At 41.7% G+C, this 15,760-nt stretch overlaps 1 protein-coding gene across 1 annotated transcript in view; it reads left to right on the top strand.

Moving 5' to 3' along the window:
- Window positions 1–15,760, top strand: part of LOC140208209 (uncharacterized) — a 152,036-nt gene that overhangs the window by 106,738 nt on the left and 29,538 nt on the right. Inside the window, exon 11 of the mRNA XM_072276719.1 lies at window positions 5,071–5,157. Coding sequence (XP_072132820.1) covers window positions 5,071–5,157 — 87 coding nt within the window. The remainder of the gene's footprint in view (window positions 1–5,070; window positions 5,158–15,760) is intronic.

Consider the following 15,760-nt stretch of genomic DNA (forward strand, 5'->3'; position numbering starts at 1 on the left):
GCATTTGCAAATAACAATACAGACCACTTAAAGTTCTATTCAAGAGGCTCAAAGGAACATCTAAACAAGCCTGATGCATTTTGGAAACAAGTCCTGTGGACTGATGAAGTTACAATAGAACTTTTTGGCCGCAATGAGCAAAGGTATGTTTGGAGAAAAAAGGGATCAGAATTTCATGAAAAGAACACCTCTCCAACTGTTAAGCACGGGGGTAGATCGATCATGCTTTGGGCTTGTGTTGCAGCCACTGGCACGGGGAACATCTACTGGTAGAGGGAAGAATGAATTCAATTAAATACCAGAAAATTCTGGAAGCAAACACACACCGTCTATAAAAAAGACAAAGATGAAAAGAGGATGGCTTCTACAACAGGATAATGATCCTAAACACACCTCAAAATCCACAATGGAATACCTCAAGAAGCGCAAGCTGAAGGTTTTGCCCTGGCCCTCACAGTCCCCCGACCTAAACATCATCGAGAATCTGTTTTAGACCTCAGAAGAGCAGTGCATGCAAGACGGTCCAAGAATCTCACAGAACTAGAAGCCTTTTGCAAGGAAGAATGGGCGAAAATCCCCCAAACAAGAATTGAAAGACCCTTAGCTGGCTTCAAAAAGCATTTACAAACTGTGATACTTGCCAAAGGGGGTGTTACTAAGTACTGCTATGCAGCGTGTCCAAACTTTTGCTTCGGACCCTTTTCCTTTTTTGTTATTTTGAAACTGTAAAAGATGGAAATAAAAAAGTTTTCTTGCTTAAAATATTAAAGAAATGTGTCATCTTCGACTTTATGCCTTTTGGAAATCAGGTCATCTTCTACGTTCCAAGCAATAATGTCCTAACCTATTCAATCTTTCCTTATAACTCAGGTCCCCCAGACCCAGTTACATACTTGTAAATTTTCTGTGTACTTTTTCAACCTTATTTACATCTTACTTGTAGGCAAGTTACCAAAAACTGCACACAATGCTCCAAATTAGACCCCACCAATCTCCTATACAACTTCAACATAGCATCTCATCTCCTGAACTCAATAATTTGATTTATGAAGATTAATGTGCCAAAAGCTTTCTTTAAAAGGTTCAGAGGTTTAAAGGTTCACTTTATTGTCAAAATATGCATGTATAATACAACTTTGATATTTGCCTACTCCAGGTAGCCATTACATACAGAAAGACCATGGGTATTCATGAAAGAAAATACATCAACTTCCCCCCTCCCCAACTGTCACAATAAAGAAAAGAAACAAAGCTCGCAGACCCCAAAATCACCGCCCCCCCCCCACCCACAGCAAAAAACAACCACAATAACAATCAATGACACATAATAACCCCCGGCTCCCTCACTCACAGAAAACAACAGTGACAGTGGCGCCAAACCCCCAATCCACCTCCCTACGCACAAAAACTCACAGGTCAACCACCCGCCAACTGTCTATAAGAAAACAGTGAAAACCTGAAGGAAACCAATATAAAGTACATAGGTCTCAGAATATCAGAAATGTCCTTTTTCTGCATTAGTGGAAAGAAGCCTCCTGTAAAGAGTGACTGTTAACCCGGGCCCAAATGCCGCCGATCTGGGGCTGAATATGTCGATCTGGCTACTGACCGTCTCATGCTGAGCCATCACTGACACCCTCTACATTCACCTTGCTGCTTCAATCTTGCTCACCACTTCAAGTTGGTGTCATGAATGACCCCATGCCTCGCCTCTTGCCTTTCCTATGAGTCAGCTTGTGTCCTTGGACCTTTACGACCCCCCCGTCTCTGATCTCGACGAGGCAGCTCTCCAGCCACAACACAGTGCTGGATCCTGCTTTCAAAATTCAAACTGTTCTTTACCACCTCCAACAGTTTCCATATCACCAACAAGACAACGTCAAAAAGATCGAGCAGAAACCATGGAAAGAGTGAAATAATTGGAAAGGTTTTCTATCTGGACGATGCTGCTGAAGGAATTGTTGCAATTTAAGACCCTACCTACCCATGACACCACTTTCAATGGCCTACATTCTCAGATCCCTGTGTTCTAAAGCGCTTCTCAACGCCCTACCATTCACTGTGTAATCCTACCTGGTTGGTCCTACTGAAGTGCAAAACCTCGCACTTGTCTGCGTTGTTTCATCTGCCATTTTTTCAACCCATTTTTTGCAGATGGTCCAAATGCCACTGCAAGCCGTCATAGCCTTCCTTGCTGTCCACTACACCCCAATTCCTGGTGTAATCTGCAAATTTGCTGACCCAGTTAACCACATTATCATCCAGATTGTTGAAATAGATGACAAACTACAACAGACCTAGCACCGTTCCATGCAGCTCTCCACTAGTCACAGGCCTTCAGTCAGAGAGGTTACCATCTGCCACCACGTTCTGGCGTCTCCCCCAAAGCTCTCAGTCCAAGAGCTTATTGCCAGAGCAATCACCATTGGAGAAACTTGTGACCAACAAGAATGAGACTGATTGCCAATGCATTTGAAGTAATGGAGTTGTTTTACTGTATGTTAAAATGAAATTCATCTCAATAGTTTTCACCTTTAAGTGAGATAGCTTTATTCGATGTGAATGAGATTGACAGTGTCTGCTGGCTCCCATCACAGCATACATCCTTTATAGAATGGTGCAAACTGACACTATGGCAAGATTTCCCCCCTCAGCTTTCTGCTGGTGACACTAACTCATGTTAAAGTATCAATCTAGTTCTCTCAGCTATTGGTTCCTCCCTGGACTACACGCTGCTACTGTATAAGACCAAGCAAAAACTTTTTTTGAAGTAGATTGCCAAGCCAGTTTTCTTTCCTAATTTGCGCACTTGCACCTCTTCTAAACTTAGATTACCTTGAACAATCATTCCCCTGGCAGATGATCTCAATTATCCTATCACAGACCTTACATTCTCCCTCTTCACTTTCTCTCATCATTAAACCTGTAGGTTCTGCCATTTTCCGCAGTTCTCTTGAAAATTCACTGTAGGATGGTAGAATGATGCCCCTAGAACACTGCCTCACTGCTCCACCAGTTCACGTTTGATTCTGACCTCTGCTGCTGTTTATGTGGAGTTTGCATGTTCTCCCCATGAACATGTGGATTTCTCCCAGATGCTCGGCTTTCCTTCCACGTCGCTAAGATGAGCAGGTTCATAGATTAATTGGCTTGGTGTAAATTGCTCTAATTGTATAGGTGAGTGGTAAAATATTTTAGGAGTTGATGAAAATGTTGGGTAGGTAATAAAATAGAGGGAGCATGTATGAGTGTTTGATGGTCACTACAGACTCAAAGGGTTGGAAGGCTTTTTTTCAGTGATGTATGATTCTGTAATATGATCTGCAACTTCCTTGGGCAAAACTTGTCTGGTCTTATTTCTATGTCCAGAGGTGATTGGATAAGTATCCAAAGTGGACATTTTTAAGTTTAGATTGGAAAAGTCTTATACTGGTGATATCATCTCCATTTGTAGTGGCCATTTTGTATATTGGTTGGCAAATGGTGCCACTCCAGTCACCTGGGTTTAATTCTGATTCTGGTTAACACAATATTGTGGGCTGAAGGGCCTGTAATATGCTGTAGATTTTTATGTTCTATGTTCTATCTGTGTGGCGTTTTCCATATTTTGGTTTGTTGAACAAATCAAAGGTGGTGATGAATCAGCATATAGGATGGAGATTGAAAATCTAGCTGAGTGCTACCACAAAAACTACTTCTCCCTCAATGTCAGCGACACCAAAGTGTTGATTATTGACTTTGGGAGGAGGAATTTGAAGTTCTATAAGCCAGTCCTCATCGGGTGATCAGAGGTGAAGAATGTCAGCACTTTAAATTCCTCCATGTTATCATTTCAGAGGATCTGTCCTAGACCCAGCACCTAACTGTAATTATGAAGAAAGAATGGCAGTACCTCTACTTCCTTAGAAGTTTGTGAAGATTTGGTATGACATCTAAAACTCTGACAAATGTCTACAGATATGAGTAGAGAGTATAATGACTGGCTGCATCATACCTGGTATGGAAACACCAATACCCTTGAATGGAAAGTCCTACAAAAAGTAGCATATACAGCCCAGTCCATCACAGGTAAAGCCCTCCCGCCATTGAGTACATTGACATGGTTGAGCACATCTACACAGAGCATCCATCTTCAGGGACCCCCACCATCCAGGTTCTGCTATCTTCTCACTGCTGCCATCAGAAGGAAGGTACAGGAGCCTCAGCACTCTCATCACCAATTTCAGAAACAGGTTATTATCCCTCAACCATCAGGCTCTTGAACCAGTAAGGATGACTTCATTCAAATTCACATGCCCAGACACTGAACTGTTCCCTCAACCTCTGGACTCACTTTCAAGGACTCTATCTCACATTCTCAATATCTATTGCTTATTTATTATTATATTTATTTCTTTTCTTTTGTATCTGGACATTTTGTTGTATTTTGCACATTGGTTATTTGTCTGCCCTTTTGTGTGTGGCCTTTCATTGATTCTATCATGGTCTTTGGATTTACTGAGTATACCTGCAAGGAAGCAAATCTCTTGGTTGTACATGATGACATACATGTAGCTTGACAATAAATTAGTTTTGAACTTCTGCCCTTGAACTTTCCATAACCACATAGATTTCGCCCGGAGGTACCGATTTCCTCCCACATCTCAAGGATGAGTTGGTGGGTTAATTAACCCCAGTGTAAGGAGACGGCAGATGATCAAGAATGTGAGTTAGAATAGGTTACAGTGAAATAAGTGCAGAAAGAGTCTGCTGGGTTTGGTTTGTGAGCCAGAATCGACACCATAGGCTAAATGGCTTCCTTTATTGTCCAAGGAAAACTATATAATAAATAAAAAAATAACTCAGCTGTCATACTACTATTCAGAAAGTTGCTGATAAGTGTATGTTGATAGGTGGATATCACAGGGTAAGGTATGATGATTCGAATGAATTGCATTCTGTGTGTCAGAATACACAGAATGATGTTAATAAAATTAATATTATTGATGCAGTTATCAATGATATGCATTTAAAGAATTAGATAATAAACTTCTCCATTAGATGCTTATGACAAATATATTTGCTCTACAGATGTGCAACATTCCATATCTGAGCCAGAGACTGGATATTATCCTTGCCCTACGAGAACTTCCAGAAACTATTGAAGATCTTCAGCCAGTGAGTACAGATGAGCAATGATAATGGAAATGGTCATGATTTAGTAGACTAGTGATGTCTGCAAGCTTGTACTGTTAAAAAAAGATTCATACATGCATCAAACTGTTACTCTGCTTTGTTCTGTTATTTTAAGGGACAAAAATTGCACACATGATCCAGAAGCACAGGGATGGACATTAGAAATGTCTCTGCTGTTTAACCTATCTTTCAGCTTAATGCTTTGACGGTGACATGTTGCATAAATCTCATCAGAAACCTATTCATTATATCCTGTGGGGTTTATTTGTATGAAACAGGCTTCCTTCCTGCACATGGGCTATTGTGGTTCTGTTGGCAATAAATATCAAAGACAAGGCATTATTTGAATTGGGATAGGACAGTGCTGTGATCAATAACTGCTCAATGTCGGGTATCTTCATTGAGAGCATCCTGTACCCCACCTGCAATGAACATGAATTAGAGTACCACCAAATATTTTTTGTAGGTACTGCCTTTCATTAGTGGGAAACTGGAAGATTGGGAAAACTTTAAAAAGCAACAAGGAACCATGAAGTGAGCAATAAAGAAAGGGAAGCTAGATTATGAAATAAATTCACACAAAATATAAAAAAAGAGAGTAAAAGTTTTTATAATTATATAAAAAAGAAAAGGGTAGCTAAAGTGAATATAGGTCCTTGGAGGATGAGAAGGGGGAATTGATATTGGGTAATGAGGAAATGGCAGAGACTTTGAATGACTATTTTGTGTCGGTCTTCACGGTGGTGGACATGATTAACATGCCAAAGAGATGTTATGGATGCGATGGGAGGTGAGGACCTTAATACAATAACTATCACTGAAGAGGTAGTGCTGAGCGAACTTGTCGGCCTGAAGATAGATAAGTCCCCTGGTCCTGACGGTATGCAACCCAGGGTACTGAAAGAAATGGCAGAAGTGATAATAGAAGCTTTAGTGATAGTTTACCATCTCTGAACTCTGGGAGGTCCTGGAGGATTGGAAGACCTCGAATGCCATGCACCTGTTCAAAAACAGATGTAGGCAAAAGGCAGGTAACCATAGGCCAGTTAGTTTAACATCTGTAGTTGGGAAAATGCTTGAAGCTATCATTAAAGAAGAAATAGCAAGGCATCTGGAAAGAGATGGATCAATCAGGCAGACGCAGCATGGATCCAGCAAAGGCAAGTCCTGTTTGACAAACTTATTGGAGTTCTTTGGGGATATAATGAACGCAGTGGATAGAGGGCAACAGATGGACATTATTTACTTGGATTTCCACAAGGCATTCAATAAGGTGCCACATAAAAGACTTATCCATAAGATAGGGATGCATCGAGTTGGGTTGATGTATTAGCATGGACAGAGGATTGATTAACAAATCGAAGGCAGAGAGTTGGAATACATGGGTGAGCAGTATGCCTCAGGTGTCGATGCTGAGCCCACAAATATTCACTATATGTATTAGTGATCTGGAAGAGGGGACCGAGTGTAGTGTATCTAAATTTGCTGGTGATACTAAATTGAGTGGAAAAGCAAATTATGCAGAAGATACGGAGAGTTTGCAGAGAGATATAGATAGGTTAAGTGAGTGGGAAAAGATCTGACAGATGGAATACAATGTTGGTAAATATGAGGTCATCCACTTTGGAAGGAAAAATAAAAGAGCAGATTATTATTTAAATGGTGAAAAGTTGCAGCATGCTGCTATGCAGAGGGATTTGGGAGTGCTTGTGTATGAATCAGAAAAGGTTGGTTTGCAGGTGTGGCAGGTGATCAGGAAGGCAAATGGGATGTTAGCCTTCATTGTTAGAGGGATTGAAATTAAGAGCAGGAAGGTTATGCTGCAACTGTACAGGGTACTGGTGAGGCTGCACCTGGAGTACTGCGTGCAGTTCTGATCTCCTTACTTGAGGAAGGATGAAGGATAAACACCGCAGTCCCTGAGTTACAAATGTCCAACTTATGAACAACTTGTATTTACGAACAGCGGAAGGAGAATGCCATCCGCCATTTTAAGTCGGATCACGATGCCATCCGCCATTTTAAGTTGTTGCCGTTAACACTGTGTTGAGTGTGTAACTTTGTACTTGGCTTAAATTTTTCTTAGCAAGGTTCACCCTGACCTCCCCCCCCCCCACCTTTTCCAGTCAGCTCCAACCCTCACTTGTCCCATTTAGCCTGTCTCAGTGCGGGTGGACTTAGGACCCGGGAGAGCTCAGGTCAGGACCCGACGCCCGCGGCTACTGCTGAATCCGCAGTGTTTCTGTTCCGTTGACGGAAGACGATCACAATTGAAAATAAAGTGGAAATAATAAAGCGATCGTAAAGAGGTGAAATGCCATCGGTCACTGGAAAAGCGTTAAGCTACACTCAGTCAACGATCGTAACAATTTTAAAGGATAAAGTGAGAATAATGAAGCATGTGAAAGGCCCTGCCCCGATGAAAGCTACAATTATTACTAAGCAACGCACTGTTTTAATTATTGAAATACATATGTTTCTTAAGTGCTTTATATGCACAGAAAGGTAAAATATATACTATATACTAAGACAAACGTTTGACTAACTGACGCTAAATAATACCGGATGTACCTGTTCCGGCTTACGTACAAATCCGACTTAAAGATGGACTCAGGAACAGACACGTGCGTTTGAATGCTATTCGTAGACTTCAGTTCAGCATTCAACACAATCATTCCTCAGAAACTCATTAGAAATCTGAGCCTACTAGGCCTGAACACCTCCCTCTGCAACTGGATCCTAGACTTCCTGACTGGGAAACCTCAGTCAGTCCGGATTGGAAGCAGCATCTCCAACACCAGCACACTGAGCACGGGGGCCCCCCAGGGTTGTGTGCTCAGTCCACTGCTGTTCACTCTGCTGACCCACGACAGTGCTGCAACACACAGCTTGAACCACATCATCAAGTTCACCGATGACACAACCGTCAGCAAGAACGATGAGTCAGCATACAGAGAAGAGGTGCAGCGGCTAATGGACTGGTGCAGAGCCAACAACCTGTCTCTCAATGTGAACAAAACAAAAGAGACGGTTGTTGACTTCAGGAGGACACGGAGTGACCACTCTCCGCTGAACATTGGCGACTCCTCCGTCGAGATCATTAAGAGCACCAAATTTCTTGGTGTTCACCTGGTGGAGAATCTCACCTGGTCCCTCAACACCAGCTCCATAGCAAAGAAAGCCCTGCAGCATCTCTATTTTCTGCGAAGGCTGAGAAAAGTCCATCTCCAACCCCGCATCCTCACCACATTCTACAGAGGATGTATTGAGAACATCCTGAGCTGCTGCATCACTGCCTGGTTCGGAAATTGTACCATCTCGGATCGCAAGACCCTGCAACGGATAGTGAGGTCAGCTGAGAAGATCATCGGGGTCTCTCTTCCCGCCATTACAGACATTTACACCACACGCTGCATCCGCAAAGCAAACAGTATTATGAAGGACCCCACGCACCCCTCATACAAACTCTTCTCCCTCCTGCCATCTGGCAAAAGGCACCGAAGCATTCGGGCTCTCACAACCAGACTATGTAACAGTTTCTTACCCCGAGCTATCAGACTCCCCAATACCCAAAGCCTGTACTGACACCAACCCCTTGCCCTCCACTCTGCCTATTGTCTTGTTTATTATTTATTGTAATGCCTGCACTGTTTTGTGCACTTTATGCAGTCTTGGGTAGGTCTGTAGTCTAGTGTAGATTTTGTGTTGTTTTATGTAGTTCAGTGTAGTTTTTGTATTGTTTCATGTAGCACCATGGTCCTGAAAAACGTTGTCTTGATTTTACTGTGTACTGTACCAGCAGTTATGGTTGAAATGACAATAAAAAGTGACGACTTGACTTGACTTGAGGAGAAACTGGGTTGCCTGTGATTGTACTCACTGAAATTCAGAAGAATAAGAGAAGATCTTATATAAACATATAAAATTATGAAAGGGATAGATAAGATAGAGGTAGGAAAGTTGTTTCCACTGATAGGTGAGACTAGAACTAGGGATCATAGCCTATGTTCCCTCTAAGCTGTGCGCGTGTGCACACGCACACATGTTTTTCAACCAGCGCACAAAGGAAATTAATGTGTGCACAAAAGGTTAGTTACCTAAAAGAATGTAGTAATTAATAATTATACTTATTGAAAATAATCTTTTATCTAAATGTTTCTGTTAACTAGTTAGTCGGCTTTTCAAATACCACAATGCATGTCACCAGTTTACGTCACCTCACCTTTCCTGTTCCGGAATCTGGGAGACAATGTTTCGTGGAGTGACAAAGTTAAAGTTTTGCTCAGCCAACAAGGTGAAGAAAACATTACAGTAGATGTAAGTTCGCTGTTGACAGTCTTTGTGTTCATTAAGGAAGTAGCCTAAGAAATAGTGGATGCATTAGTGATAATATTTCAAAACTCTTTAGATCCTGGACTAGTTTCTGAGGATTGGAGGGTGGCTAATGTAACCCCACTTTTTAAAAAAGGAGGGAGAGAGAAACCAGGGAATTATAGACCCGTTAGCCTAACATCGGTGGTGGGGAAACTGCTAGAGTCAGTTATCAAAGATGTGATAACAGCACATTTGGAAAGCGGTGAAATCATCGGACAAAGTCAGCATGGATTTGTGAAAGGAAAATCATGTCTGACGAATCTCATAGAATTTTTTGAGGATGTGACTAGTAGAGTGGATAGGGGAGAACCAGTGGATGTGGTATATTTGGATTTTCAAAAGGCTTTTGACAAGGTCCCACACAGGAGATTAGTGTGCAAACTTAAAGCACACAGTATTGGGGGTAAGGTATTGATGTGGATAGAGAATTGGTTGGCAGACAGGAAGCAAAGAGTGGGAATAGACGGGACCTTTTCAGAATGGCAGGCAGTGACTAGTGCGGTACCGCAAGGCTCAGTGCTGGGACCCCAGTTGTTTACAATATATATTAATGACTTGGATGAGGGAATTAAATGCAGCATCTCCAAGTTTGCGGATGACATGAAGCTGGGTGGCAGTGTTAGCTGTGAGGAGGATGCTAAGAGGATGCAGGGTGACTTGGATAGGTTGGGTGAGTGGGCAAATTCATGGGAGATGCAATTTAATGTGGATAAATGTGAGGTTATCCACTTTGGTGGCAAAAATAGGAAAACAGATTATTATCTGAATGGTGGCCGATTAGGAAAAGGGGAGGTGCAACGAGACCTGGGTGTTATTATACACCAGTCATTGAAAGTGGGCATGCAGGTACAGCAGGCGGTGAAAAAGGCGAATGGTATGCTGGCATTTATCGCAAGAGGATTCAAATACAGGAGCAGGGAGGTACAACTGCAGTTGTACAAGGCCTTGGTGAGACTACACCTGGAGTATTGTGTGCAGTTTTGGTCCCCTAATCTGAGGAAAGACATCCTTGCCATAGAGGGAGTACAAAGAAAGTTCACCAGATTGATTCCTGGGATGGCAGGACTTTCATATGATGAAAGACTGGGCGAACTAGGCTTATACTCATTGAAATTTAAAAGATTGAGGGGGGATCTTATTGAAACGTATAAAATCCTAAAGGGATTGGACAGGCTAGATGCAGGAAGATTGTTCCCGATGTTGGGGAAGTCCAGAACGAGGGGTCACAGTTTGAGGATAAAGGGGAAGCCTTTTAGGACCGAGATGAGGAAAAACTTCTTCACACAGAGAGTGGTGAATCTGTGGAATTCTCTGCCACAGGAAACAGTTGAAGCCAGTTCATTGGCTATATTTAAGAGGGAGTTAGATATGGCCCTTGTGGCTAAAGGGATCAGGGGGTATGGAGGGAAGACTGGTACAGGGTTCTGAGTTGGATGATCAGCCATGATCATACTGAATGGCGGTGCAGGCTCGAAGGGCCGAATGGCCTACTCCTGCACCTATTTTCTATGTTTCTAGAAGAAAGGTTTCCTGAAGATGAGGTACAAAAATGGTCAGCTTTTGTTTTCTCCGTGATTGCAGATTGTGACTTCACATTTGGCGATGAAGAAGTTAATGCCTTATGTCTAAAATATCATGATTTTCTAGCTGAAAATACCGTAATAGTTAAACAGTTTAATGATTTCAAATTTTCTGTGCAAGAAAAAATTAAATCCAAACTGATTTCAAACGTTGCTCAAGTGGTGGCATTTGTACTTCAAAATGAACAGTTTTGCCACCTTGCACAGTTGATGGACATTGGAGGAAAGTTTTTCGCATCTAGTGCGGACTGTGAGTGAGGTTTTAGCCTAATGAATCAACTCAAAAGCAAGCTGAGAAACCGTTTAGGTGAATGTCATTTGGATATGTTAATGAGAATCAAAAGCTCTCAATTGGATGGAAGTTCTATTAGTCTAGACAGAGTTTACAAAGAATGGGTAAATGCCAAAGACAGGAGAGAGAAAAAATAACTGAGTGACTTAAATATGTATATTATGTTATCCTATTGTTATTCTGTGCAGTTTTACGCCAAATATTTTGTAAACCTACATAAACTGTGCTATGTGTGTATTCAGTGCGCACATACTTTTGTCACAGGAAAAAAAATTGCAGAACATAAGATTTCTGCGCACACTGACTACTAAAAATTAGAGGGAACATTGGTCATAGCCTCAAGATTTGGGGAGTAGGTTTAGGACAGAGATAAGGAGGAATTGCTTTTCTCAGAGCGTGGTGAATCTGTCAAATTCTCTGCCCAATGAAGCAGCGGAGACTGCCTTAGTAATTATATTTAAGACAACGTTGGATAGATTTTTGTACAGTAGGGGAATTAAAGGTAATGGGAAAGACAGGTAGATGGAGATGAGTCCATGGCCAGATCAGCCATGATCTTATTGAATGGCGGAGCAGGCTTGACAGACCAGATGGCCCACTCCTGCTCCTCTTTCTTATGTTCTTGTATTGAACAGTAGGAGCTTGCACCCATATTGATTATGCCAAAAATAGTCAATACATGATGCATATTGGTCCATAATTGAATGACTGTGCTACAGGAATATGTCACTGGACTTCTAGTGATGCAAGAGTCTCCTCAGAATTTATTATTATCACAAGATCCAGATGGGAACAGCAAACCAATGGAGATGATTGTAAATTCTGTGTGTGGACCCTAGGACCTTAACATTACAGTGTGTAATAACCATTCTGCTGTTATTTTGTTGTTATTGTTGCTGTTTGCGTTGTTCTGTGGAACAGTGTGGACATCCTATGTCTGCGCTAGAGTACGTGGCAACACTTGTGGGCTGCCGCCAGCAGAGCATTGTGTGCTGGTTGTTAATGACACCATACTTTTGCCAGCCTGAGCTTCTGTGATTTACAGTGTTTTACAAAATGAAGGCACATATAATCGCAAGTGGCCATTGTTCAAGACGGTGACCTACCAGTGGCTTATCAAGGGGCCCACAATAATCTCGACTTTGTCATTGACACCTGTAACACCCAGCTATATTGGCTTGTATTTATCTAGGGGAAACCCCGTCCGCCGTCCACCTTCTCTCCCAGTTATGTCGGTTGCTGTACGTACAACTGCCACCTGATTCAGCTTCAAACATCAATCATCAACCAGCACACAATGTATGTTTTACCAATTACACTTTGTAGATATTACTAAGTCTATCAGATTAATAGAAGTTCAATACAAAAAAGGAATGGAAAAGGCGCCAGACTTATCAAAGTTCAATTTCTTCGTGCACACGTTGGAGCTCAGGGACTTCTTTGGGACCACTATGACTTTGTCGACTCACAGTTCGGGCCCACCCGGAATGATCAACCTGAGCTTTCCTGCACATCTGTCTCTACCACCAACCCCCCGCCCGCCCCCCGTCTCTCCTCCAACTCCCTGCCAAAAATCCCTGGTTCCCAGCCTTATGAGACAGCATATCACCCCAAGAAAGAATAACATAGACACCCATTGGTTCAGAGTACTCTGCTATCTGTTATAACCCAAGCAAAGTGCTAACTAGAGACATTCTCAGCATTTAACATAACAAAGAAGCCATTTTAATTAACATACACAGTAACATAAAAGAAGAAACCCCTTACACACCCATATCTCAAGATCTAGCTGGACATAAATGAATTTAGCCTCCTATTCATCTGAGGAATAATTATGCTCCTAGTGCATCCTACTTCACTGGAAAATTTATGAATCTGTAGTACAGGCCTCTGACATGAGAAATCTATTCTTCAGTTTAATTCTATCAAATGTCAACTCCTTTGGCATAAAATAAACCTATTAGTCGCAGTGGGCAAATTGACTGCCTGAAATCAGCAGGAAAAATTGGCATCACTATCTGAAGCTGTCTGTAATTGAAAGATTTTCCCAGATTTTTCACTCTTGAAGTTTTTTTCTGAGTCTTGCTTTTATCTCCCAATTGTAACTTAAGATGGATTCCTGTGTTCGGTTGTTTAAAAGCTAGTCACAGTGATCAAGAAATGCTGTGAATAAGTACAATAGTTACATTACAGGTCACATTTACAAGCCGAGTTTAATAATCCAGCCAAGTTTTCTTAAAAACCATTGAGCTGGTGGCAGAGTTATGTGTGGGCTTTCATCCTGTTGACAATAAACAACAGCCTGTGGTAGTTATGTGTACAGTATATTGTATCATTGTTTTAGCCCTTTTTTAGGATACAACACAATCACATAGGAGAAACAGTTCAAGTTCAGTTGGCAGAAAAACAAACACTTATTCCTTCCATTCAGGAGGCCTCAAAGGATCCAATTCTAAACTAGTTCTCTTCCCTTCCCTGTATATTTATTGTATTCTTCAGAATTGACTAAATCAAGAGTAAGGTACTAATTAAAGCTTGCTGATTTATTTATTTTTAATGATCATCGGGACTTAATACAAACTTCGTAGGCATTAAGAATCTGACAAGGGGATTAGAGAATGTTTTATTTATGAAGTTCAAACTCAACTTCTCACCACTGCACTGCACTGGTGGCAAGAGGATGAAGTTCATGCAAGTTAACTCCAGGCACTGTCACTCTGGTTGCTATGGAAGGAGGCATGTGAAATCCCTCTAACCATATTGTACAGTATTTTCAAGTTTTACATGGCTAATGGATGAAAGCTTTTCTCAACAAGTGCATATTAGCATTATTTGGCAATAGAATGACTTGTATTTCAACAAACATGAAGGTCTTGCTCTAAGTAGGAACAGGAATAAAAGTTTAAACAAGGTGGGACAAGGGAACCTGATTGGTTAAGGACTAATCGGGGGCAGGGGGGGGTGTGGATGGACAATGGGAGTTGAGTATATATACCACCGGACTAGATGTGCCAAGGCTTCACCCCTGATGAAGACGTTGGAATTTGTCTACGTAATAGCAGTTAAAATTGACACCTGGACTCAGCTGGAAGCTCAAGAAGAGTTTAGAAACATAGAAAACCTACAGCACAATACAGGGCCTTCGGCCCTCAAAGCTATGCCGAAAATATCCTTACCTTAGAAATTACGTAGGGTTACCCATAGCCCTCTGTTTTTCTAAGCACCATGTACCTATCCAGGAGTCTGTTAAAGGATCCTGTCATATCTGCCTCCACCACCGTCACTGGCAGCCCATTCCACGCACTCTCCACTCTCTGCGTAAAAATACTTAACCCCTGACATCTCCTCTGTACCTGCTTCCAAGCACCTTAAAACTGTGCCCTCTCGTGCTAGCCATTTCAGCCCTGGGAGCAAAAGCCTTCGCCTATCCACACAATCAATGCCTCTCATCTTGTACACCTCTATCAGGTCACCTCTCATCCTCCGTCGCTCCAAGGAGAAAAGGCCAAGTTCACTCAACCTATTCTCATAAGGCATGCTCCACAATCCAGGCACCATCCTTCATCAGGTACACTGAGAAAGTACTAGATCCTTTTTTATCTTATATACTATATTCTCCATACACTTGTTAGGACTGATTTAAGACAAGTCCCAATATCATCTGCACCAATATGAACACTTGTTCTTTGTTCTTTGTATAATGTCATGGTATGTATCTTAATTCCTCCCAGGACTCAGCACAGAATTTTATGGTTTTAATGCCATTCTCTATCTAAGTTCTTTCATGGATACATAGTGTAGTTTATACCCTTATGGAGATCTTAGAATTTTTGATTAAAATTCTGCTTTGCTGCCAATTTTTGCTTTTTAAAAGTAACATGATGGGATAAAATCAAGATCAGAATCAGGATTTATTGTCACTGTTTTGTATGATGTTTTCTTTTGCTTTATGGCAGCAGTACAATGCAATGACATAAAATTGTTATAAATTATGAAATAAGTAAATATCGCAAATGAAACCGAATAATGAGGTGGTGTTGATAGGTTCATGGACCATTCAGACATCTGATGGCAGGGATAGAGAATGATGGCTCTGAGTCATTGACTGTGGGTCTTCAGGCTCTTGTACCTCCTCTCTGATCGTGGTATTGAGAAGAAGGCATGTCCCTGATGGTCCTTCATGATGGAAGCTGCCTCCTTGAGGCACCTTAACTTGAAGATGTCCTTGATGGTGGAGTTGGCTGTGCTTACAACCATTTGCAGCTTGCAATCGTAAGCATTGGAGACTGCAACCCAGGCTGTGCGTCAATCTGTCAGAATGCTCTGCACATATATCTAT

The sequence above is a fragment of the Mobula birostris genome, chromosome 2 (assembly GCF_030028105.1).
Source record: "Mobula birostris isolate sMobBir1 chromosome 2, sMobBir1.hap1, whole genome shotgun sequence".
NCBI classification, from domain to species: domain Eukaryota; kingdom Metazoa; phylum Chordata; class Chondrichthyes; order Myliobatiformes; family Myliobatidae; genus Mobula; species Mobula birostris.